This window comes from Meriones unguiculatus, chromosome 11 (assembly GCF_030254825.1).
Source record: "Meriones unguiculatus strain TT.TT164.6M chromosome 11, Bangor_MerUng_6.1, whole genome shotgun sequence".
Lineage (NCBI taxonomy): Eukaryota > Metazoa > Chordata > Mammalia > Rodentia > Muridae > Meriones > Meriones unguiculatus.
Window position 1 is genome coordinate 23,785,693 of NC_083359.1, and position 27,309 is coordinate 23,813,001.

The window sequence follows — 27,309 nt, forward strand, 5'->3', positions numbered from 1 at the left end:
ACAGCCGGAAGGACCAAGGGAGAGGTCATTTTTCCATGTCTTTGCCATACCTTTTGCTCTCTCCTAATAGATTTTCAGCTTTCACTTGTCCATGGTCTTCCTATTGCTTAATAAGCTACAGGTATCTTCTTTTATCCTGTGACCTGCCTCTCTAAAACAACAGCGGTGATTCAGCCTTAACTTCCAGGTATAGAGTATACACTTAGAAGGAGAACCGTATTTTCTTCATTTAAGTTACATGCTTGTGGATCTCAAGATTGAGGATGCAATTTGTGTGTAAAAGATCGGGTACGTGGAATTTCTCTTTCTCTGTGGGGTCATGTGGGGTCTTTAAGGAACATGTACAGTCAGGTGTGTAGACCTTAAGCAGATACCTTGTATGAACACCAAGCCCACGTAACCTCCACCAAGGCGAGAAACAGAACACTCACCATGCCCTGGGCAGTTCTCTGTGCCCCCTGATGTACCTTCAAAGCAGCCACGGTTCAGACTTCTGCCGGGTGAGGGTGGTTTTGTCTTTGAAGCTCATCTGAACGGAATTGTGCAGCGTATTTTCCCTTCCCTGTCTGACGCCTGTCGTCCGGCGCTTTCTGTGCAGCTTGTAATACAGATGGTTCTCATTACGTTATCGGGTGAGCTGAACAGTCTGGTTTAGAGTAATTGGGTGCTAATGACTAATCCTAACTCGAAATCTGATTGTGTCAAGAAGCACCTAGAAGTCAAGTAAAACACGCCCTCCAGGTGTATCTGTGAAGGCCATTTCCAAAAAGGCTTTGCTAGACTTTTTACTTAACCAGGAAAGGCTTAACTAGGGATGGCAGGAAAGGACTCATCCTCAATGTAGATGCCACCATTCCATGGGCTGAGGGTGTGGGTGGAAAAAACGGGGATTATGGGGTTGGAGAAGTGGCTCAGTGATTAAGGACACTTTCTCGCAGAGGTCTCAGGTTCAATTCTCATCACCTACATGAGCCATCTGTAAATTTAGTGTCAAGGTATCTGGTGCTCTCTTCTGCCTCTGAGGGCAGTGCACACATTTGGCACACATACATACATGTAGGCAAACACTTAAACACATTTAATATAAAAAAAAAAAGAATCTTTTTAAGGGTAGAGGGAAAAGCCCACAAGTGCAGGCATGTTCTTCCTCTGCTCTGTGGCTGTCATGATACAGGCTTCTCTGACTTTTCACGCCCTCCCTGCCATGCTGTACTGAGGCCCAAAACTTTGGGCTGAAAGAAACCTCTTTTTCCTTCACCTACATAAGACATTTTGTCGCTAGCAAAGTGCTCTTTGGGGCTGTTGAGAGTGCAGTACTCTTATGAATTAGACGTGGTGACTATTGGATGCGTCCTTTGATAGGAACGTGTTAGGTAAAGAGTTGAATTTAACCACAGCCATCCTAGGCGTGTCTCGGCAGCCCATCGTGGTTTTGGTTGACCTGAGGACACCAGGTCCTTGCCTGGCCATTTGGACTCCCTCTTTACAAGTAAAGTGCTGTTAAGAGTTTTGTTTACTTTTTAGCCGGGTTTCTTCATTCGTTTGTAGGTGTTATTAATGTATGGTTGATCTAGGCAGAGTAGATCTATCATAGCTGGCCTTTGTCGAAGAATCAAAAGGGTTGATGTATTCGTAATTTTCCCCCTTTGTAGCTGGTTTAGCCTTTCAAGATGAAACAAACCACTGAGTGCATTATCTGTAATTCATTCTGTGTTTAGTAAAAGCCAAAAAATCAATTCTGTTTATTTTCACATTGAAATAATGTCGGCCTTCTAGGCGCAGGATAAATACTATGTTGAATTTTGGCGGTCTTTGGTCTCAAGCCTGAGATCCTCCCGCCTCAGCTTCCTGTGTGCTGAGATCACAGGCGGACATCAACATGTTCCACTTGATTGCTTATCAAGTATCCACCGACAACTGGTCATAGCTGGCTCTTAACAGCTGTTGAGTCTGATCTGTTTCTTTTGCCGTCTCCGAGGTGATTCCTATTTCCTCAGATACCACTCTGTGATTTTCACGTTTTTGTTCACACCATCTGTGGACTTTCACACATCAAGCCAGTTGTATGTTATAGCCCCCGACACATGTTTGAGTGAGACACGGAAGTCCTCCGGCTGCACACACATGCATGGGCTCTGAGACGGCCACCCCACTTACCTTTGTAGCTGTTGCTTATTTCTGTGTTTGCAGTGCAGTGAGCCACAGTCGAAACAGACACAGCCTCGTACTGAGAACATTATTCCTACAGGTGAGGAGAGTCTAGACTCAACTCACTGTATCAGCCCTGCTGACCCTGAGACCAGGTAATCCTTTGTTGGAGGCCTCTTCTGTTTTACGGCTGCAGGGCTGCACTCCTGGACTCTGCCCACAAGATGGCAGTAGCACCCCCTTCAGATACAACAAGGAAGGCCCCAGATTCTGCCTGACCCTACTGAGATTCCCTTACCCGGGGCCACTTCACGTTTTGCGGATGGTGAAACTTGACATCACCAGACGATTTTACAGACCAGTTAATTTTTATTCTCACTGAGCCATGTTACAGAGTTTTGATTTCCTCACATCTTTGTGAACTGTTAACGTCATCTCTGTGTTAATCAGACCTTTTGGACGAGTGTCTTTTTGATATACTGGAGTGGTTCTGAGGTGCTGATGTTCCCAGCGTTAGGGCTCTCACAAAAGATGGGCCTCGAGCCTGGTATGGTTCAGAGTGTAGAAGCCACCCACTGAGGGACAGGGACGCGTGTGCAGCCAAGCTGGTCAAGGGGGTGAGGTACAGAAGGCTGGCTGACTAAAAGCTTGCTCGGCTGCATGATCCAGCCCCACAGCTGACCACCATCACTTTCCTCTCTTTTCCCTCCTTGGACCGTTGAAGTAAATTCCCTTTCGGAAAACCCAGATAAGCAGAAGCTAAACAAAATCACTATTGTGTGAAGATGGCGGCTGCTCACGTCCTGAAGGGCATTTTCCCAGATGTGTGTCTGCCAGCCTTTCTCCTGCGAAGCCGGTTGTTCTGCTGGTTTTAAAAGTCTGGGGAGCCAAGCTTGGACGCTTCTGTGAGTGTGGTTGGAACAGCAATGAGAAATAAGAGGGTTTCTCAACTTCTGCTTCATATTATCAATCTCTTGGATGCATCGCAGCAGCTAGAGCTTCCTTAGAAGGAAATATTGGCACGCTTGAATGTATATGGTGTAGAGGGCTGAAAAGTTCAGATCCACGGAAGTTAGAAAGGTGTCAACCCCGGGGTGGCTCCAAACGAAGACTGATTCAGCCTGCAGGTTGTCAGGAGGAAAATGCTGATGTTTTTAGCAAAGGGGACACTACTCTGTAGGCCACTGTGTCTTGGCTACAACAAGTCTTTCCCAGTTGATCAGATATGGATCTGATCCATGTTGACGATTTTCTTATTCCCTTGAATAAGAAAATTCACGCGTGGGCATGTTATCTATGGCATTAGTCAGAAGAGGAAACAGCGCTCAGGTTGCAGCCCACCCTGGAGGGGAGAGCAACAAAATTCAGATTTATCTGCTTTCACAGCAGAGAGCTACTGGGACTCAGGGAAGCCTGTGTGGCAGAAACAGACTTGGCGCTTCCCGGGTGGGCCTCTCTCTGCAAATAGAGACTCAAATGAGGACGGAAACCCCTGCTTATACTTTCCATGCAGAGGGTCGTGGTGGGTGTGGGAAGCCTGATCTCTGGCCTGTTCCATGGGCCCTTCAGGAAACACTCACAGTAATAACACATGTGTCCATATAAGGGAATGTTTAGAGCTTGAGCTTGCTGGCTAGGCCTGGCCCTGAGCCCCCTTCATACCAGAAAGCCAGAGTCCAGATGGGGGTAGTGGGAGGTTCTTAGCCTCATTGGTAAGTCAGTTCTTCTAGGACACTTGACAAAGACAGACACCTAATACATGAGCGGAATTTGTCTTTTTACTGCCTTAATACTCAAAGCCAGATGTTACTTAAGAAAACACTCTTGAGATTAGGCTGCTGATTCTAGTAAGTCGGCTGAAAATGGTCTTTTTTCCCCCCAAGTGCAGAGCTTAATAGAGTCAATTGCCATTTTTCACATAAGTCTGACATCATTAGGATCACACGGTCTTTTTTTAATATAAGCACAGTGGATCTTTGTAGTACCCTTTAGCCAAGAGAAGCCAAGTCCCTGGCCTCAGAAAACACAGCAAATTGGGTTTTGGAGTTTGGCGGAAGTCCTCTCAATTTTAAACGAAGTGCAAGAGTAAAAGAAAATGTTAAAGCAAAGAGCAGCCCGAAATTAACATACAGAACCTTTGAAGACTTTTGATGCGGGCTCCTTACAATAAATCATTTTTGAACCTTGGCTCCAAAAGCCCGTTCACTTTCACTTAATTCTGCTGACAACGAATGATGGTGCGGTAGGCCTGGGTCCTATTAGCTCTCCTGTCACCGCACCTCTCACCAAAATACGTTAGCGGGCGTCACAGGAATAATAAACGTCGGCGTGACGCTTGGTCCATGCAGATGGTACCGAAAAGCGGTTTTACTCGTCAGCTCCACCCTGAGCATCTGTTGCAGAAGCAGCTTGCAGTCCCCAAATGAGGCGACGCTGAAGCTTTTTCCTCTGAGGCAGGGGTCATATGGCAATATAAGCAGGGCTGGCCTCAAACACTCACGCTTCCCAACTCTGCTGTCCAGGCTTTGGCCCCCTCCTGGTGTAAGCATTTCTCTTAGTAAAGTGGCTTCTTACTTTGGAAAACTCAGCCGGGGGGGGGGGGGGGCTGAGGAGATGGGTCTGTAGAGAAGGTACTTGTGGGGTGAGTATGAAGACCTGAGTTCAGATCCCCAGAGCCCGGATGCAATAGTCCCACAGTGAGATGGGAGGCAGAAACAAGAGGATCCCCGGAAGCTTACGGGACCAGCCAGCCAGGTGTGTGTAGCAGCCAACAAAAGCCGGTCTAAGGCTAGAAAGTGAAAACCAACCTTTGAGGCGGTCCTCTGACCTCTGCATGTGTACCGTCACACACATGAATACACACGCACAGACATTGCCTCCTTACCTCTACTCGGGCGCCATCACACACATGAAGCACATGCTCAATTGTCCTCTGACCACCACACATGTATCGTCACAAACATGAATTCACACGCACACACATTGCCTCCTTACCTCCACCTAGGCGCCCTCATGCACACGAAGACACATGCACGCACACACACAGACATACACACACACACGACTTTCATTCTTCATGGTCAAAAAAAAAAAAAGCTATAAAACTGTTTTATGAACAAATGAGACTCTGGTTGCATATTCCGTGTTGTTGAGGAGTTTTACTTTCAGCTGATCTCAGTGCTCGCTATTGAAGGCAGCAGTGTGGCCTGGCTTTGAGGAGCCCGGGACCTAGACAGCTAGGGCTGAAGGGACTCAGTGCATCTAGTGTCCTCTTACCTGGTTCAGAACAGTTACAGCCACCAGGACAGAATAGCCGCCAGGACTTCCCACGGAAGGTCTAAAGCTAGTCCTCATGCAGAGTTAGAGGAGGGGAAAGAAAACAGGCCAGGAGCCAAAAAAGTTAGGGAAAGAAGTCATAGATGGTTACAACACACCAGGAAGGCGCGAGGTTACGAAAAATGTGCGTCTCTTCCAGCCACCTCCACTACGTGGGAAGCTCTTCGTTGACGAGGTGTGCCCCAGAGCTGCTTTTTCCATCTCGTTTATAAAACCAGGGCCGCGGCTAGTGCCACTGCTCTATTTGATTCTCCACCAGGAAGCGTCAGTTCAAGATCCAGAAAATTCTGTGTGCCCGGGACGTTGTTCAGTCCAGATTAAAAAGAGGTCACGTGGGACCCGCAGGTGATCCTGTTGGCCTCCTTTCTCCCGCTGGTCACAGCTAGAGGACTTGTCTTCCATCTCGGGGCCTTTTAGAAGAAAAATCATACTTCTTTCTCACTGTGCTCAATGTGGGGAAATTATATCAGACCTAACTTCTCTGGGGGCCACTTCTTTTCACAGTAGAGCTGAGGCAGGAACACGCCAAAAGGTGGCTTTTTCTGAGCCAGGTATGGCGGCACACACCTGTAATCCTGGCACTTGGGAAGCGGCTGCAGAAGAATTCAGAGTGCAAGGCCAGCCTTAGCTACATGAGACTCAGTCTTGATAAACCAAGAAAGAGTGAGGTAGGTAGGTAAAGTTGACTGGTAGGGCAGAGAATGACTCAGCCAGTTTCTCCGTGGGACATCAAAAGAATCGGCATACAGTTATGACAAGTTGTGTTGTTCTCCCTTAAAATTGCCAGGTGGTTTCCCATTGTACTGGAATTCAGACTCTCAGCTCTGACCCACGAGGCCTCCCCCAGCCTCCTCTCATCTCCCCGCCCCCCTTCCTCTGCTACACAGTCCGGCCACTCACTACGCGGAGGCACACTCATTGCCGGTCTGCATCAAAGCAGGGCCAGATCCTACTGTCCTGGACATCCACCAGCTTGTCATCAGGTCACCACCGTCACCATCACCACAACCCACGCTCACCTCTTCCGGGATCTAGTAGAGCATCAAAATTCTGTTAGTGACTCACTCCTGTTTGGAGATGGCCCGACCTTCACTGGCCCTCCCGTACACGCCATCAGAGCACCTGTAGACTTCCCCACTTGCTTGTTTCCTCCACTGGACTTGGAAGGACTGCATGCCCTTCTACGTACCTTGCAGAGCCTGGAAAATGGTCTGTCCTTACTACTGTGCCTCCATCCTGGAGGTCAATGTGTGGAACCTTGTTTCCAGCTCTGGATAGTATTGTACCCCTGTACAGGACATTCTTCTCACAGACTTCTCGTGTCATATGAAATTCCAGTCCCAGGCACGTAGGCCCTCTGAGGAGAGGCTCTCTCAGTCAGTAACTGCAGGAGTCATCGGTCGCAGGAGTCACTGGTCGGTTTTGCATCAGAATCTGCAGCTCTATTCACTGTGGGCCCTGAAGAAATGGGAGCAGTCTTCCAGTTTTGAAAAGACAATGCAGTGTGTCCCTGAGGGACTTCGGAGGCTCCTGGAGCAGTGGTTCTCAACCTGTGGGCCGTGCCCCTCGTTTGGGGGTCAGATGACCCTTTCACAGGGGTCACCTAAAACCATCGGGAAACACATATCCGCGTGATGACCCATAACAGTCGCAGGATTACAGTTCTGAAATAGCACCAAATAGAACTTTATGGTCAGGGTCACCACAGCATGCAGAACTGTATTAAGGGGTCACGGCACTAGGGAGGTTGGGAACTGATGAGCCAGAAGGACAAAGTTGATTGGAGCTTCGGGGGATGGGTAAGACTGGCTAGGGGACTTTGTGAAAGTCGGGGAGGAGGATTTGGGAGGCAGACACTGACCACATGAGGCATGCAGTGCTTTTGAATGGCATCAACAGCCCTATGAAAATGGGTTTTGCCTGTAGAGACGGTATTTACACAAATTCAGGATAGAGGTTACTTCTGGGAAGAAAGACATCGATAATTTCCTACTTATTTGACCAGATGGTGGCTTAAGACTTGTCCTTCTTTGTAGGGGTCGGCAGAAGGATGGGTGCACCGGTGTGGACACAGGGTCTCTCACTGGCCCAAACCTCACCAATCGAACTAGGCTGGCCGGCCAGCAAGCCCCAGGTGTCCCCCTGCCTCCACTTTCTCTACAGTGGGGTTCCAGGTGCACCCTGCCATTCCTGCCCTATCTACAAGGGTGAGGGGTCGAAGTCGGGTCCTCCTGCTAGTTCAGCAAACAGTTGACCCAGCAAGCCGCCTCCCTGTTCTTCTTTAACTGTCTGTGAAAATACCAGTCCTCTGTAAGTTTAAGGGAAGTTTTATATGTGTGCGTGTGGGGACCGGTCTTTCTGGCTTTGGCTTCTTGTTCTCGGCTGGGTTTGGACTGCCTTTCTGAATATCTGAAGCTGGTAGTTTGTAGATCCTTACAGTTCTGGAAGTCAGGAGGCTCAAGGTAGAGGGGTCTTTTGCTGGTAGGACCCTGTGGTTCTGAGGTGACCCAGAAGGATCATATGGTGAAGAGACACGGCCTCTCTAGGTGACACATTACCTCATTCATCCACGGTAGTTTAATCACCTCCAGACACCCTTAACAGAAGACGGGTGATTAAGTTTCAACAACGGCTTTCTTGGAGGCACACAATGGTATTGTCTGAGCTTTGGTTCTATGGACTGCCACACAGCTGTGGGTGGTGAAGGGAGGTGGCCTGGGTCTCAGAGCCAGGCTGACTGCTTAACACCTCTGTGGACCGAGCCAGGAAGCCAGTATTATCAAGGGCCTTGGTAGCCTCCCCTACAGAATGACGACAGTGAGACCTATGGCATCGAGATTTTGAAAGCCGAAGATAACCAGCAGGAAGCACCTGGATGTATTGGTGTGCAGTGAAGTCTTCAGTTAGCGCCTGCTGCCTCAACTTCCCTGAAGAACAAAGTGATTGTGTTGTTAGAGACGCTCTGCTCCAGCCAAGGGTTGTTGGGGACTATGTCTTCTGCCATCTGCATCTTGTTCTGCCTACATTTCTCCTAATCACATGTGACAGTGAATGAAGCGATACAGACATGTTTATGATGGAGAGGGCCTCTCCCTACCTAACCCCCAGTCCCCGAGATCACTGCTGTTTCCGCCTCTTCCGTTTTCTCCATAACACTTAACAGAAGATAACCTTTGGCCTGACGGCAACTTAACATGGTATCCGTGGACTGTCTGGGGGGAAAGATGAGATCTCTGTCACTCCGTGTAATCAAATGCACCAACCCCAATAAGCTGTTTTCAGAAGCGTGATTCATCACTGTGACTATTCTGTGGAAGACCCTGAGATAGAAGGTGACGCTTCAAAGTGCCACCGTCTCCTGCTCCTGACACCAGCACCCTTGTGTTATTACAGCATTGTGGATTTGTTTGTTTGTTTGTTTGTTTGTTTTCATTTGTATTCTGTTCTATAATTTGCCCCTAATGTAGCCTAAAACAAAACCAAATGCTGCTTGCACCTATGCAAACAGCATTCCCTGATCAAAGCCAGGATCCATCACCTTCTCAGGAACAGCATGTGTGTGAGGGGCTTTTGATTTTAAAATTATTAGTTGATTTTCCCCCTAAGTTTAATTTTCAGAGTAATATATAGTTGATGTAGAAAATATAGTGATTCTATACATATGGTTTTCAAAAGAGAGAGAGAGAGAGAGAATAGGTTAGAAAATATAAAAATACTGGAAAATTCTATTATATGAAGCATTTGCTAAAAATATTTCATAGTTCAGATCAAAGAGAACCTATTTCTATCATTAATAGAGAGAAAGTTCCTGGCCTACATAGGAAGACCAAACTCAGAGAGATTCTAATATGTCTCAAACTTCTCGAATGCTTGCACACCTAACTTAAAAAAAAAATTAAGACAGGGTCTTCTGTAGTCTGGATTGGCCTCAGAGTAGCCAGGTAGCCTAGGATGACCTTCAAGTCTTGATGCTCCTGCCTCCACGTCCCACGCACTAGGAAACTAGACAACCGTCTGCCAGATAAGCTATGTCCCCGCCCCTGAGCCTTCAGCTTTTGTTCTGTGTGACTATTGATCACTTGCTGTGTCCCCAGCTCCGTGCTTCTGTAGCGAAAAATACGGCACGATATATAACGGAAGGCTGTCTCAACTTTATCGAGGTTGGATTCCAGCGAGAGGTAGCTATTCCTCAGTCAGGTGGAACAGAAAATACAGACTGAGCTCAAATTCTGAAAAGAAAAGAACGTGATTCTTAAAGGATGCTTAACAGTGGCATGTGCAGGGTCGGGTCAACGGTCGAGGGTCTCCCAAAAGTGTCTTTCAGGGAGAGGTGTTGCGAGCTGAAGAAAGGAAACTCAGTTCAGGAGAGAGGTGGGTTCAGGAACGTGCAGGAGAAGAAAGCAAAGCTTCAGGGCTATGCACACACATGACCACAGAGCCAGGGACAAGTGTGAAGGACCACTGGAGGGTGGGCTTTGTGGGCCAGGAAAGGACCTTGTCCAGTGGGGAACAGCCAGGTGGGCTTTTGACAGATGCTTTGAGCTACTAATCAGAGGAGAGCAAAGTCAGCCATCAGCCCAGGCGGCACAATGGAAGCTTGTTCTGTCCTTCACACAGGCCTTTGTCTGAGCCCACTGGCTGTTTCTATCTGTGGCAATGATCTCAGCTAATGAACAGCAAACAGCTACCTCCCACACAAGGTGTGCAGCCACCTCATTATGCAAATAGACATTTAGTTCCTCCTCTGGGACCTTCCTGCTCCTAGCAAATGGCTATCTAGTCCCCACTTGTCTTCTCAACTCCCTAGCCAAACAGTATACAGCAAAGGAAAAAGCATTCAAGAAGGATGACCATACCCAAGATCCCCTAGTCCTCTAGTGTGCAAGCTCTGGGAAGAGAGGGCTTCAAGTGAGGTCCTGCATTATTCTTTTAGAGCCTTCTTTTCCCTCCTATGAACTCTCAGGTGGCTCGTAAGAGCTCCACATGAACGAAGGAGAACTTGAGGGTTCAGGCAGTGGACGGCCTTCTTGCAACATGCCCAAGCGCAAAGGAACTTTGTGTAAGAAAGACAAAGCTGTGTGACTGTGTGATGACGGGGTGATATGTATTTACAATAACTTAAACAGCTCCTCTCTACACTGAGAATGAAATCTACACTAAACCGTGCCATTAAGGCCACACAGAATGTCATTGCTCCCCACTTTTTAGGACCTCATGCAGTGTGTACAGTGATTCTCTCTGCAGCTCTACTTTGGCTTATTGGCTACCACGGCCTTTGCACTGGAATGCCCTTGCCTGAATCTGCATGGCTAGCTCCCCCCCCCATGCCCATCCTGTGTTCAGCTTTCATCCTCCCTAGGGATTTTTCTTAGTGACCCAAATTAACTCTTGCCTGCTTCTCAGTCCCTCTCGTGAGCGATCACTATCTGAACTTTTCTTTGCGCTCGTAAATCTTTACAGAAATTTAGGTGGCATGAGAGCAAAGATGTTGTCTAACTGGTTCAATGTCATACCTACCTAGCCTAGAACCGTGCCTGGTGTTTTATAAATATCTGTTGGGTGAATGGTTAGATGGATGGCAGTCTCCTCATGCCTGGATGACTCTCCTGTGGGCAAATGGCTTCATCTATTCATGTGTCGTAACAAACATTTACCCACTTGAGTGATTCTTGATAAATTATCTTACACAAGGCATTTAGTCATAAGTTATTGCTGGGACTAAGATGATAACAGATACCTTATCACAGCGCTGAAGGAGTGATATTGTTATAGTAGCCAATACGGAAAGAGCCGAGAGAGACATGGATCAAAACATAGGTTAACTGTAGGGGCTGTTTGAGAGGCAAAGACGACGAGATTCATGTGCCATGCTGTGAGCAAGGGACAAGCAGAGGACGAGGGGCCATGGTCGGCCTTAGAGGTGTAGTCAGGAGAATAGCCCCGTGAGGACGCCAGCAAGAAGTCAAATATCTACGCATCTCGGTCTGGGTGGCAGCACGGACTTGGTAAATTGAAGGCACTGAGTGTTATTGAGTAATGAGAGCAGGCAAGATGAATCGGTGAACAGAGAGAAACTCACCATCTAAGCGATAGTCAAAAGTGTGACCTGCTGGAAGGGAGACATGGGAGGCATGTGGAGTGGTCTACAATTCTCAGGAAGAGAGTTCAGGATTTCCCTCTCCCTGCTGCTCTTCCATCCATACCTGGGGTGGAAGAAGCCCAACAGCCCCTACAGTATTAAGTTTTCTCTGAACCTTGTATCTCCTAAGAGTTAAGTTTGAATGCATCCTGGATCCAGTCTCATGTGGTACCCACAACTGAAAGGAAAGGTGAACACATGGATGAGGGGCCCATCTCTAGCCACTTTCCCGGCAGTGTCCGGAAATCAGCAAGCAGAGGCTGGTCATTAATTAGGTCTATTAACCATGCCAGCCATAGCCAACTTTGCCTTCTCGTCACTGTGGTATAGGCATCCTTTTATTTGTAAGTGTGCTTTTCTTTTTATTTTATTTTTTTGAGGGGCTGGGGGAGGTTTTTGAGGCAGGGTTTCTCTGTATAGCCTTGGCTGTCCTGGACTCGACCAGGCTGGCCTCGAACTCACAAAGATCCACCTGCCTCTGCCTCCCTGAGTGCTGGGATTAAGGGTATGCTTTTATGTGTAACTTGTCTCCATCAAAATCTGTCTGACCTAGGTTCTAGTTTCTCTTCTCTCTCTAGTTGGTGTATAATGTGATGAAAAGTTATCCAGGGACACAGACCTTTGTCCAGAGTCTCACACACACACACACACACACACACACACACACACACACACACACACAGGCAATACTCAGATGCCATTCTTCAAGAGCAGTCCACTTTATTTTTGGAATATGGCAGCCCACATAGTGGACTGGGCTATCTATCCAGTGAGTCCCAGGGATCCGCCTGTGTCTCTCACCAATGATGGGATTATATGCACAAACAGCCACACTTGGCTTTTTACAGATGTTCTGGGGCTCAAACTCAGGCCAAACACTTCACCAACTGAAACATCTGCCCCATCCCACCCCCAACTGTGTCCTTTCTCACTTCTTTAATCCTATAGACCTAATCACCAGCCAGAATCTGGTAGCCTTCAGCTTTGTCTGGTCCCTCTGTCATTCATTTGGTCTTGAGTCTTCAAAAAGTCTGTACGCGATGATGGTAAAAATGTGTTGTGCTCTCGTGAGCTGGGAGTGGGCTGTGAAGCTGCGGATTCTCTTGGTCCTCACAGCAGCCCATTGAACCAGATTCTGATTTTGTCCTCATTGTGATGCTAAATAGACTAATAGAAACCAATAAGTTAGGTTTAGGAACTGGCTGGTAGGGTTACACTGCCCGTAAGAATACCCAGAGCTTGAACACTGGGCCCAGGAACTATTTTTAATTTGATGTGAAAATTGCCTTCTCTCCACCCCCCACCCCCCCACCCCCGTCTCTGCAGTCTCAGGAGGAAGTCTGTGATCTGCTTCATGCTGCACCCTTCCAGAACATCCTACCCCGGGTCTACATTAAAGGTAAGAAACCACCAGCTGCTGTGACGGCCTTCTTGCATTTGAATTAATATTCGCTTTAAAAAATGTACTGTTATAAATCTATAAGTAAATATATTGGCACGTGGGTGTCAGAAGAAAACCTCCGGTGTCATCTTCACCTCTCAGTTTGTCTGAAACACGGCCTCTTTTTTGTTTGACGCTGTGTCAGGCTAGTTGACCTACAGACTCCTAGGAAGTCTCCTGTCTCCGCCTCCCATCTGTTTGCCATAGAGTGCCAGAATTACGGAGGCCTCTGGAGAGTCAAACTCAGGTCCGCTCACTTCCTAATCCCAGTCAACTCAGACTGCAGTCATCTAAGAAGGAGCAAGAAGGAGCACTATGTTTTTGGGTGCCGTGAAATCATTCAGTGATTGGAAATGGCACTCTTGAGCCTTGCTCCTTCAAGGCTAGACATACTGTGTCACTCAAGTCTAGCCTTGGTTTCAACTCACTGAGTGACACAGAACTCACCATTCCAACTAGACAGATGCTTCTGTTATTGACCAAAGCTCAAAGGGAGACAATCCCTCATGATGAATTCTCACCAACAGTCTGCAGAGCCAAGGAGAAAGTTCTGCATGTTCTAGCCAAGTTTGGGGACACAGTAACAGCACCAAGTCCTCCCATGATCACACACTCACTCTGTTCCTTTGCCCCTTCTGCAGAGGGGGAGCGCCTGGAAGTCCGGATGAAGCGCCTGGAAGCCAAGTACGCCCCACTTCACCTGGTTCCCCTGATAGAGCGGCTGGGGACACCTCAGGTACAAACCCTGTATTATGGGCCCAAAGGATCCCAAGAATGGAGAGTTTGGGGTCCAACCTCCTCATTTTACACACAGGGAAACTAAGGCACGTGGGGTGTGCCCAGTACCATAAAGCTGGAGCAGGCTGGGATGAGGTTTGTTTCCTCTTGGCCTTGACTTCTTTCTTCTCCGCCCAGCAGAGTGAGTTCTGCTAAGAAAGAGGAAAGGAAGTCTATTTGAAACAGTATCATACCCCTGCCAGGTATCAGGAATTCTGCAACACTGCCAATCACAATTAAAACCCCACATACTGTGAGTCCACACTCCACATCAGGGTATCTTCCTCAAGAAGCTCAAGATCAGGAGAAGCTGTGCTCACATGGTTTGCCCGCGAGGCGTTAGGCCTGGCAGTGTGAGGCATTCTGTGTAGGCATTCTGTGCTGATAGGTTTGACATTGTTAAGTACATAATAATAGAAAGGAAAAAAAAATTACATCTAAGTGCTTCAGTCAATGTGTCTAGATCTTAAATTCAAAGTTACATGTCACATAGGGTTTTCAAAAACATCCACATTCCGAAAGTGTGAAAGTAAAATGTCCTCTGGAATCTCTGGGATGTTCCAAACCCAGTGGCCTTAGTTAGGGTTTCTGTTACTGTGACAAAATACCATTTCAGAAGCAAGTTGGGGAGGAAAGATTTATTTGGCTTACACTCCCATATCCTTCTTCATCACTAAGAGCAAGTCAGGGCAGGAACCTGGAGGCTGATGGAGGTGTGCTGCTTACTGGCTTGCTCTTAATGGCTTGTTCAGCCTGCTTTCTTATAGAACCCAGAACCACCAGCCCAGGGATGGAGATGTGCTCCACCATAGGTTGGGCCCTCCCCTCTCAATCACTAATTAAGAAAATGCCCTACAGGCTTGCATACAACCCAGTCTTATGCTGCCTCTTAACTGAGGTTTCCTCCTGTCTTAAATGACTTTAGCTTGTGTCAGGTTGACATAAACTAGCCAGCACACCTCTCAAAGCAAGATGGAGTAAGACACTGGGAGGATGAAGACTCAAACATGATTTGAGTTTTATCTGTAATGTTCTCATAACTTCTAAGTTGCCTGGGGTCACTTTGAGTCTAGAAAATAGCTTTTAAAAAATGGTGCCAGTTACTATAGGCACTGAATTGGGTAAGGAAGGGTGCCTGCCTTCAGAGCACTCACGGACTCTGTAGGGAGGCAGGACAGAAGAGAAACAGGGGGGGGGGATAGGCACCAAAATGTCTGTTTCTGTTCCTCTTCAAGTTGATTTAAGGGAGCCATTTGGAGACAGGAAGGAGATCGAGAGTCACAGGACACTGTATGGGGGACCCAGTTGCTCTATATTACCAGCCACACTGACTATTATTGAGTTTCGAGATTTAAAGCCACCCCTGGGCTCATCACCATGGTCAGAAGAACCCCCAACCTCAGCAGAGGGCAAGAGGTAGCCACTCTCCATAAGGCCACGCCCCGTCTGCGCAGGTGTCAGACTGAGAAGCTGCCCACATCAGGTTCCCACTGTCAGCGGTGACTACCAGAGGAGGCTGCTGGAACACTGTGGAGAATCTTCCTACTTTTTTGGCAGCAGAGGTTGAACGGAGGAAATCCTCCTAAGATTTCCTTTTAGGGAGAAATCCCCCAAGCCAGTGGCGTGCCTGCTGCTACTCTCTGGGTGTCATCCTGCAAGAATCCAGCTCTGTGAGCCTAAGGGGCTTGGCATGTGTTTCCACTCATGGCAGTGCATTCCCTCCCCATTCGAGCGAGCACCATTTCCTTGCGACTGATAGACATCTCTTTATCCAATGCTGAGCATTAAACCAGAGCCGAGTGAGAGAGAGGATTTGCCAGTTTGACAGGTCCCCTGCTTCTCAAAGAGTAGTCTAAACATTATGTTCAGGTCAGCCTGAAAGTAGAACCAGAGATTACCAGGGAGTGGGAAAGAGGGATGAAGAAAAGATTGTAGGGTAAGATTGAGGTACACTCTTCCCCATTAATGTGTGTAAAGTGAGAAAGAAAACTAAATTAAAAAATAAAACTTGGGGCCAGTGAGATGGCTCAGTAGGTAAAGGCACTTGCTACCAAGCTTCCCAGGCTGGGTAAGAATGTCCTCTGAGCTCTACATGTGTGCCAGATGCACATTTGTGCACACGGACTAAATGCATATATACACAAACAGTAACAAACACAATTTCATCAACCCATAGGCCAAAAAGCTAACAAATAGTGAACCCTGAAGCCGGCCAGCTAGGTCTTCCCTGCTGGATCGTGTTTGGCATCCGGGTCAGTGAAAGAGGAAACTGTTGAGGCCGCTTTAAAGCAGGGAGGCCTGAGCAGTATAGCGTTTGTGTTTGTTTCTGAACAAACTGAGCTGATCTTTGCTGACGGTCCACTTGGTAAAAATCATTATGTGCCTTGTTTTCTTTCCCAGGTAGTCAGTGTAGTTCTCTGGAGCCATTTTCTGTCTTGCACTTTCAGGGCTCAGCCTTTTGCTTATTACTCAGGAATCGGCAGGAAAGCCTCTCCTTTTTGATTTGTACAGAAAAGTTAGCAAATTTACGTGTGTGTGCACGCGCGTGCACGCACACACTCATGCATATAAAATGCGGTAGGGTCTGCATTTCTTGATTGCTAATGAATAAATTAAAATTCCAAAAGATTCGAAGGGCCATAGAAAAGAATTTTGAGAAGCTGCACATGTGGTCAGGTATTTCATGTACTCAGAGTTCTCCATAAAAAGAGAGGGAGCTTGGGAAAGACCCCCACTCTGTAGAACAGAAAATAGATAAGATCTTTTAAGCACCATCCTTTTTACATTAGAACAAGCCACAAGCTGGCCACATTTGCATCAAGCACTAGATGGCCTTTTTTTTTTCCGTGGAAGCATGAAGACCTATGTTCAGATTCCCAACACCCCTGTAAAAGCCAGGGTTGGTGACACACCTATCACCCCAGCAATAGAGGAGGGGACAGGCAGATCTCAGGACCTTGCTGGCAGCCGGTCTAGCCAATACAGGGAGCTCCAAGTTCAGTGATAGATCCTGTCTCAAAAAATAGGCAAAGAGATCAGATAAAGGTACCCAAAGCTGACCTCTGACCTCCACATGCATTCACACAGGCAAGGCATACTTGCACAGGTGCGTGTATGCGCACACAAAATGATATACCGAAAAAGGCAAAAACAAGACTCACATTTAAGAAAAATGGTGACAAACAGAAAAAGTTCAATATTGCTAGCAATCTGTGAGGTGTGAACCCCAAGGTCAAGGCAGTTTCTCATCTCCATTTGGTAAAGACATTTTTCTTCAGAGCACGTTGACTGGTGAGTGTGTGAGAGAAATTCTCATCACCTGGGAAGTTATCCGGTCAGCATCCTTGAAGCTCATTCACTATTGTGTAGCAAAACACTTTGGATTTTGTTTTGTTTTGTTGGGTTTTTGAGACAGAGTTTCTCTGTGTCGCCTTGGCTGTCCTGGAACTCCATCTGTAGACCAGGCTATCCTCAAACTCACAGAGATCCACCTGCCTCTGCCTCCCAAGTGCTGGGATTAAAGGTGTGAGCTGCCACCATCCAGCTAGCAGAACCTTTTAAGGTATTTACGTTCTCTCACAACCATTAAGACTAGAGATTTACCCAACAACAGGACAGGAGACAATGCTCACCAAATGCCATGTCCACAGGCAGTTGCTTTAGAATTGTCCCCAACATTGAAGATCCGTGAACAATTTAAAATAACCAGCAAGGGTAGAGAACTAAATACATCTTGTCAGAGGCTGTTTTTGGATAGCAATCTAAAAACCATGCCACTGAATGTATTATGGAAATGAGTTTTTAAATTAGAGATATGTTAAGTGAGAAACATAATATAGATCATCTATAGACATACATGTGTACATATTCATAATCTTTATATATCTGTATTTTAAGAAATCTCATCTCTGGGTAATGGGATAAATGGAGCAGTGTCTTTCTTATATGTTAAGTTTTTTCCCCCAGATTTTACCCAGTGAATGCATACTACTTTTTGTGGTTCACAGAAATAGAAGAGTGAACACTTCTTCAGAGAAAGGGTCGAGGCTGCTTTCATTGGCTAGTGAGTGGGGAGCTGCAAGTCAAACCACAGGTTTTATAAAAGTCATTTGCCAGGGTTTCTGCCCACCTGCCCCCCCAAAACAGGATTCTCAGATGCTGCCTGAATCAGAATAATCAGACAACAGATTAATTAGAATCCCAGAAATCCCTCATGTCTGAGGAGAACAGACATGGGTCCTTTATTTACTGAGCATCTCCAGGTACCATGTTCTTCACATGTGGAGAGCTGAGCAGAACAGAGTAACCACAAATGAGGAGAATCACGGGCTGAGCCTATGATGTCCTAAGAGTGCTTTTTCTAGATGCCTGTGGCAGCTTGAGTGCTCTCCTGTGTTGTGAACTGTGTCTGCCTGTGGAATCGAGTTGATTCTGCATGAATCAGAGTGCACTCTGTTTCAAACACATATCCACCAGGTCTTTTCCGACTCATTTTCTTTTTAAGCTTTTTCACTTTGTAGTCATCATGACAACTACACTCAACTCATGACCCATGTTCATCACAGGTTCTACTTCCTGATTTATTTCCTTCCCTGGATTTACTTAGAGGTCTCCCTTTTTTGTCGGGGGAGGGGAAGGTCTCCAAGGGAGAGCGCTTTGAGGGGGAGGGCAGGTGGTCCCTTCCAGCCCCCTATGGAAGGGCCCTCCCCGAGAACCCTTCCTCCCACAGGGAGCTGATCTCATGTGTGTCCTGTGGGTCTGGCTGTTTCAGAAGCCAGCTTTCTTTAGCTTTGTTCCCAGACGAAAAGACCTGACTCTGACCTTAGATTTTAATATGTGCCTTGCAGATGGCTTTCAGCGCCTTTGCTCTTAGAGGTTTTCAACCCAGCACAGACAGTTGTTAGACGCGGTCATGTGTTTGATGTGCCTGTCTGCCTGTCTGATTGCTCTACGCGCAGTAGCCAGAACCAGATGAGAAGCTTGTTTGAATTACTAATCGAGGCCATGCGCCGTTGTCAAAGATGGGTTTCCAGCTAGAGAAAAGAATTCTCTGAAGGCAGTGGCAAATTTTAAAACAGTGACATACGTTTTTTTCTAGCACATTCCATGGTACAAAACTATTTTAAAAGCGAAAAGCTTACCCATTTCCCCCAGCCCATCTGTACCCACAACTATCTTGACTCCCAAATGTTTTCTACATGCACCCACACTCACAAGCACACATATATGCTGTTCATCTTGTGGAGTTGTACTGGTGTTTGAGGGTATTCTCCATCTTACTCAACTCGTTTCATAATTTAACTTGTAGAACTAAGCTTTGTGGCGCAGAATCCAAGTTTTATACCTTCCGTGGCTGCACCTCTAAGCCTCGGCTTCCTCATCTGTGAAATAGAAATAATGATGTACCCGTAGAATCGGACGGAGTCACCCCTACCCCTTGTTGTGAGCCTGATGTGCTGCATACTCTAGTTGTGATACATTGTATAACTGACAGGACCACTTCCGCTTCTGTGTACCTAACTAGCCATCCTGGCCTCTCTGGCGCCTCAATTACAGGCACATATGCCATGCCTGGATTATTAATCTGGGCTCTGGAGGACAGAACTTAGGTCCTTGTACTTGCACTGAGCCATCTCCTCAGTCCTAACCAGACTTTGAGTCCAGTATGTGGTCAGATAAATTATTTTTTATGATCACTCTTCTATTGATGGTGCCTGGATTTTATTTGCCATGAGTGACAGTTACCATAAGGCTTCCGTGCCCTCAAGTTCTCATCCTCAGTGCCCTGTTCTGGGCAGTCCTAGCGAACAAGTTCTAGATGTGGCCAGCACGGGTGGAAGTGGGGCAGACGGGATCTCAGAGGCGGGTGCAATGCTAATGTGCCCTTCCCGTCCCAGCAAATCGCCATCGCTCGGGAAGGTGACCTGCTGACCAAGGAACGACTCTGCTGCGGCCTGTCCATGTTCGAGGTCATCCTCACCCGAATTAGGAGCTACCTGCAGGACCCCATCTGGAGGGGTCCGCCTCCCACCAATGGCGTCATGCACGTGGATGAGTGTGTTGAGTTCCACAGGCTGTGGAGTGCCATGCAGTTCGTCTACTGCATCCCTGTGGGGACCAACGAGTTCACAGCTGAGTGAGTGCACCCTCTCCCCCTTCCCTCAGCACTGGGATGCCTGGGACCAGCCAGAAAAGGGAACAGGGGTTGAAGCGGTATGACAGTGATTCTAAGCATGTCAGTGCCAGTGCTGGTGCTGGTGGACTGTTCTTGGCCTCCAGAGGTTAAAGGGTCCACCCAGATTATAGAAGCACATATGTCAAGGTGTCGCCTGGGGCTGGTTAGAGACAAGGGCAGGGTACAGACAGCAGAGAATGGAGCCTGGGTTGAGTTGTCAGATCTGAATTCTCAGACTAGAACTGATCCTGTGACGGTATCTGGGATGTGGGTCTGTAAAGGGGAATGGGTGGTCCAGGAAAATCAGTAAAGGGCTGTCCACAGAATTGGGGCTCAATAAAGAAAGGCAAGAAAGATCCTGATGAGTATCAGCCTTCTGGCCCCTCACCATCCCTCACCCCTGCAAAACTCCACTCTTGGGAAATGAGGAGCCTTTCGGATCACTCAGTTCTGACACCAGAGACGAGAGGTGCAGAGTCCCCTTCTTCCTGCACCCATCTAGCTTCATGCTGAGGGGGCCGTGGCAGAGGTGACTAGCCAAGCAGGGAAGGAAGGGGTGGGGAGGGACTGATTAGGGACCCCTGCGGAAGTTAGTGCTGGGATGGGAAGAGAAAGGCCACAGATGTGAGGGCTGTGTCCTTCCAGCCCTGTGTGAGGGGAGCAGGAAACATGTTTAGGGCGAGCTGGTCTGCTACTTAAAGTGACATAGGATGGCCCTACGGTCAGCCATGTGTCTCTTGGGAATTGAGGCCTATAGTAGGGCTTCATGAGAGTCCCAAGGACTCTCTTGGCCTCTCATATGAGCAGTACCTACCTGATCCCTGCAACCCTCCTTGTCTGCTCTTAACCCCAGGCAGCCAACACAGCCTCCTGACTGGCCACGGGTGACTAGCCATGTGAGTCTCAAAGGCCAATTAGAGTTGAGATGGCTCAGTGCAAGCCTTAAGGACCAGAAGCCAGGGAAAGAGCTGGAAAGACAGCTCAGTGGTTAGGAGCACTATACTGGTATTGCAGAGGGCACAAACTGAGATCGCAGTACCTGTGTTAGAGAGCTCACAGCAGCCCACAAAGTCCAGCTCTGGAAGGACCCGTTAAGACAGGCCTCTGCCTCCCGTGGGCACCAGCACTCACGTGTGCACATCCATACACAGACACGTGATTAAAAATACACATTAATTAAGGAATTGATAAAGACGTAGGCAGTTAGGTGCACATTTTAAATTAGCTTAATTTAGATAGACCTTTATGGCCTTGAAAATTTAGCATTATATACAATCTATTTTGAACCAGGGTTGAATCATAGATATTGTAAAATATAACTTTTACTTTTTATAAAAATCCTTATCAATTTAAAATGAGACCTGTTGCTGTCTTAGTCTAAAAGAAGATAAAACAAACATAGAATTTATGATAAAAAAAATACACATTTCAAAAACGGCCAAGTGAAGCAATATGCACCTGTCATCCTGGTACTCCAGCGGCTGAGACAGGAGGATGCCTGGAAGCTCATTGACCAGCTGGTATCACTGCAACCACCCTCAGGGACGTCCTTGTACCTACTTTATAAAGGAACGGTCATAACCGGCGGCAGGCCCGCTCAGGCGCTGTGCTGCGGGCTCTGGGGAGGACATTTCCCTTCTGCTTCTCACCTTTTCCTTCCCCCACACCAGGCAATGCTTTGGTGACGGCTTGAACTGGGCTGGCTGCTCCATCATTGTCTTGCTGGGCCAGCAGCGACGTTTTGATCTGTTTGATTTCTGCTACCATCTGTTGAAGGTGCAGAGGCAGGACGGGAAGGATGAAATCATAAAGAACGTGGTAAGCAGATGTGGCCAGCCTGGGCAGCAGGGCCTGGCTACAGGCTACCTTCGGGAAGGAAGAGAGTTATATATTTAATGGAGGGTGAGGTCTGCACGCAGACACTCAGAATCGGGGACCTGCTTGGGGAAGGCCTGTCCGTAACATACTATGATAGATTGGGTAACCCTGAAAAGCAAGCCTGGCCGCCTGGCCTCAAATGTCCCTTCCCTGTCCCAAGCAGACCCTGTTGGTGCTGGCCACCATTGCTAAGAACATTAAACACTACAGGTTTGGCAGGTTCTGGGAGGGTATGGATGCTGTAAGAAAACAGAGCCATTAAGCTAAACAGCAGTGGTGGGGGAAAGGTCAGAGGTCTTCATAGGGGTGGGGCTTGGGGAGGATAGCCTGAAATACAGGGGGGGCAGGTGGCCTGGATAGATTCCAGACACAGGGAGCAGCCACCCCACAGCCAGGGAGGCACAGGGGTGAGTGTTTAGCACAGGGGTTCTCAACCTGTGGGTCATGACCCCTGTGGGTGCATGACATTTTCACAGGGATCATATATCAGATATCCTGCACATCAGATAACTTAAATTATGATTCATAGCAGTAGCAAAACCACAGTTATGATGTAGCAACAAAATAATTTTATGGTTGGGGGTTACCACAGCATAAGGAACAGTCTTAAAGGGTCGCAGCCTTAAGGGAGGTTGATCTAGCTGGTCCAGCACAAAAAGAGATGGCCAGGGATCAGAAGAGAGGAAATGGGAGCCACCTCACAAAAAAAGGGTGTTAAGAGTTGTAGTTATTATAAGTAACTTATTTCCTAGTATCCATTTCAGTGTTACATCCTCACAGTGTCATGCAACCTTTATCGTCATGCCCCATGTGTTTTCACTTTCTCCTGAAGCTCTGCGTCCATTTAAATAACTCCCCAGTTCCTGGCAGCCACCATTTTTCTTTCTGTCTCTATGAATCTATGGAATCTGTGTACCTCATATGTAAGGGGAGTAACAGCTCTGTTGTCTTGTGACTGGCTTATTTCACAAGGCTTATCCATGTTACAGTGTGTTAGAATCCCATTATTTTATAATTTTGTAGTTAACTAGTATTTCATCTTATGCAAAAGCACAATCCATGGCCCCTTGCCTTGCCTTCACTGTGAGCGACTAGGAATAGTAACAGAACTATGAACTTAGATATCCTAGGCAGCTGAGTCTCTCCTTTCAGGTTTTTTTTTTTTTTTTCTTAATATACACACAGAAGTCTAAGTGCTGGGCCATTTAATAATTCTTTTCAGTTTCTTGAGGAACAGCCATACTGTTTTCTCTGATGGACTCACCATTAACACCAAAGAGTAACATCCAAGAATATAAAGCTCCATATATTATTGGGTCTTTGCACATCTTCTATAGAGAAGTGCCTTTAAATCTTTTCTCCAAATTCTAATCACTGCTTAATTTTTTCACATTTTTACTTCCTTTGTGTGCATGTCTATGTTTGGAGAAACATACCAACCAAAGCAGAGGTCAAAGGTCAACTTACTGGAGTCAGTTCTCTCTTCCCAAAATGTGGGTCTGGGGATTGAATGGCAGACAAGCACAGTTTCCCATTGAGTCATCTTCCTGGCCCTGGATTATATAGTGCTTTATGCATTCAGAATAATAACTTCTTACCTATTTCACATATACTTCCTTTCATTCCATTGATGGTATCTTTTAACGTACAGAAACCTTCATTTCACTCTGCATTTGCTGGTGGTGACACTGGTGTCATAGCCAAATCCAACATCGTAAAGATGTACTCCTGAGCTTTCTTCTACGTGTTTCAGAGCTTGACTCATGTTGAAGCCTTTTGTCCATTTCCAGCTTATTCTTGGATACAGTATATAAACTAGGGTCTAGCATTCCTTTGCATGTAAGTAGGCAGTCTTGGCAGCATTTGTTGGAAAGGTTGCCCCTGATACACACATGCTTCAGAAGGTCTTGTCATTCTGTTCAGAGCCTTTTGATCAACACAGAGTTTGTTTCTATCCTTGAGTTCTATCTCATTGATCTTCACAAGGAGCCTGCGCTGTTTTGAATATGGTAGGTTCATTGTAAACCTGGAAACTTGCAATGGTTATCATAAACCTTCAGCATTGTATTTGGGAGGCATGGAACCCTTTAAAGACAAGAGAAGTATGACCACTGAAACATCAAGAACCTGGATCCCAGCCCCCTTCTCTGCCTCTCCCTTTACTCCCCCTCTAACCTGAGCGTCCTCATCCTTCTACAGCCCCTGAAGAAGATGGCTGACCGCATCAGGAAGTACCAGATCTTGAACAATGAGGTTTTTGCTATCCTGAACAAGTACATGAAGTCTGTGGAGACAGACAGCTCCACTGTGGAGCACGTGCGCTGTTTCCAGCCCCCGATCCACCAGTCGCTGGCTACCACCTGCTAGGCGGAAAGTCCTGCAGACCTTCAAACTGGAGGAGGAGGAGAAGCAGGAGAGAGAACACAGCGGTCAGCCTACCGCAGGTCCAGCTAACAGTGTATGGGACGGGCCTGGAAAGAAAAGAAAACTTCCCCGACACATCTGCACCACTCCCAAGGGCTGGGTTCCTGCATGTTCTCCCATGATATCTCCATGGTGGGTTTTCCATAGTGTAAACAAAAAACAACGAAAACACAGGACGGTGTGTGCTTTCTTCTTCTTTTGTTTCCTACCTTAACTGTATCTAAGAGCTACTGTTTCCATCCTGCAGCTGCCTACCCCATCTGTGATTGCTTCCCAAGACCACTCCCCAACATCATTACCTCCTACCCAGTATCTGTATTTGGTCCAGCACTGTAGTCTTAGAGACTAAGACGAGAAGACTGTAGCCATAGCAGAGAAATGAGCCTGATCCAGTTGTGTGCCTCAGCTTACTGGGCCCATCTTTGGGGTTCCCCCTCCAGTTCCCTGGTCACATTGCTTCATGTGCTAGATGTTAGGGATTCCACCATCAAGGTTTGACCCTTGGTGAACCAGGAAGAGGTTTTAATCTGTTGGGATAATAGATGATATTGACCTTTTACAGTCTCCCCCAGGCCCACCCTAGTGCCTCCTTGCAGAACAGTCCTAGAGAGAAGAAAATAATGCTCTTGAAACCATATCCCACTGAGTGGAACAAGGTGAAGAAAAGGACCAGGCCTACCATGTGGAAGCAATATCTGTCAGCACGGGCCAAAACTCCAGCTCCCAAAGGAGAGATGTAAGACCTTAGGGAGGTGGGGGGAGATGAGGCACTCCTGTTCCGCACACAGGTGCTTAGACGTGTTGGCCATGGCACTACACATAGCATTAGGCAGAGACCAAACTGGTGACCGCTTAACACAGGACCTCATCCAGAAAAATACCCCCCCACACACATAAAAAAAGAAAACTTTACAGGCTTACTCCAACAGATGGCTAAGATATCTTGGAGACAGGGAGGCAAGGAGGAGAAATCTTTTTCAACCAGCTTTCAATCCTGAGCATGGGCACATGCACATGCACATGCACACGCATGCACACGCACACACACGCACACACACACACACACACACACCTTTGAGCAAACTGGAATTTTCATCATGTCAGCTGCTAAAAGATTCTTGGACTGTTTAACTCTTTTGCTCTCAACTTCCTGGTCTCTTCCTTTTGCTCAAGCTCAGTACTGGGGTATAGATTCTCTCACAGGGGTGCATTGACTTCTGCATTCCATGCTAAATCAAACACAGCTGTAGAATCTCCCTGTATAGCAGATCTTTAAGGAGGTGCCCATGGCTCTGTCCAGAGCTAGTCTTTTGACCTGTAGAGGGAAGCCATAGCCCTGAGCCCCCAAAACATAGGAAGGGGATGAGAGATACTCCTCTTCTAGCCTGGGGAGGAAGAGAGAAAGCGGAGAACTAACCATCCCAGCCCCCAGGAAGGTGGCTGACATCCATCACCATTTTTAACCACACAGGGAACAGAGGAGATATGCATGTCCTGCGCCTTTGAGAGACATGGCCACGTACGCCAGTGTGGTCACGGAAATTAGAACTCTTGAGGATCTTGAGAACTTGAGAAACTTGAGTGTTCATTCCCGGACACCAAGTCTGAATCTCTGGGAATAGGGCCAGAAGATCTGAATCTTTCCAGTTGCTTTCCTGCATATCACAGACTCAGAGCCCCAGCTATAGATTGGACCCCTTCACTAGCTCTGGGCATTGAGGTCTCTCTGAGCAAGAATAGGAGCCATTTGCATTTTAGGGATGTGGTTTGAAATGGAAGCTGGCCAGCCTTCCTGTCTGGCACTATTAATTCCTAGTCTGATTGTTTCTCTCCTTTGATGACCATAGATGTATCCCAGAGGCAGATTTCCACCTTCCAAATCTTTGGCCCTGGTGGGGAATAGCCTTCATTTTACACTCTAGAGATTTGGGCCCTTTGCTTGGTAAGACTGCCTTTCTGGCAACTCATCCCTCCCACCCTGCACTCCTGACCCCCAACAGTTGACCCTGTGGGAAGAGTCACATTCTCCTCAGGAGAGTTGATCCCAATAAACTGAGGTCCTCACTCTGAGGACAGAGATTTCGTTTCCTCAGCAATCGCCTGTGGACACTGGACAACTTCAATCTTCTTTCCTCTCTAGCTCTCCTTGTCCCCACCCCCCTTTTTGATTTTTTTTTTAATGTATTTAAAAATCAAGGAAAAAAAGCTTAGATTTTAAAATGTTTTAAAAAGAATTCTGTTTCAGAAACCGTCAAATGTGTACCATATTTGTATTAAGAGTTGTTGGGGATTTTTGTACAATGAATTTACATTTATTTATGGTGAACTTCTATTTACGCTTGTGATCAGATAATGATGTTAAATTCTTAGATCATATTTGCTATGCAGCTGAAGAGGATATTTTGATTTGTATTTTGGGGGTACCTGTGTTGAGTTGATAAAACATTTTCATCTCCATTAAAACTGCTTCCGAACTAGACAAAACTAGCCTCTTTGTCCTCATTTCTTGGTCACATTTCAGTCTTCATTGATCTGTGGAAGCCACATTAAAACTAACCTCTAGACAAACAACCTGAAATAAGGTAGAAGTAAAATTACAATATAGCATATATAGATACCCTACATTGATACATTATTTTGTTTTCTAACCGAAGGAATTATACATTTAAAAAATAAAGCTGGTAGCTAGGCTGTGGTAGAGCATGTGTTTAATCTCAGCACTCGGGAGGCAGAGACAGGTAGATCTCTATGAGACCAAGGCCAGCCTGGTCTACAGAACTAGTTCCAGGACAGCTAAGGTTATACACAGAAACCCTGTCTTGAAAAACCAAAAATAGATGGATGGATGGATGGATCTGATTTGGGGTCTGGGAGATTACTCAGTGGTTAAAACATTTGCTGAGCCGTGAGTTCTAGAGTTCAGATCCCCAGGAAAACACATAAATGGTGGCTGGGGCAGCTTATCATCCATAATTCCAGCCTTAGGAGGCA

General features: G+C 46.9%; 1 protein-coding gene across 9 annotated transcripts in view; it reads left to right on the forward strand.

The window, feature by feature from the left end:
- Positions 1-26,802, forward strand: part of Cyfip2 (cytoplasmic FMR1 interacting protein 2) — a 117,271-nt gene extending 90,469 nt beyond the window's left edge. For all 9 annotated transcript variants that reach the window (XM_021646393.2, XM_021646391.2, XM_021646396.2 and 6 more), the window contains 5 exons: positions 12,950-13,022; positions 13,706-13,800; positions 19,739-19,977; positions 21,687-21,834; positions 24,094-26,802. In XM_021646393.2, the coding sequence (XP_021502068.1) occupies positions 12,950-13,022; positions 13,706-13,800; positions 19,739-19,977; positions 21,687-21,834; positions 24,094-24,261 (723 nt within the window). In that variant the 3' untranslated portion in view covers positions 24,262-26,802. The remainder of the gene's footprint in view (positions 1-12,949; positions 13,023-13,705; positions 13,801-19,738; positions 19,978-21,686; positions 21,835-24,093) is intronic.
- Positions 26,803-27,309: the final 507 nt, after the last annotated feature.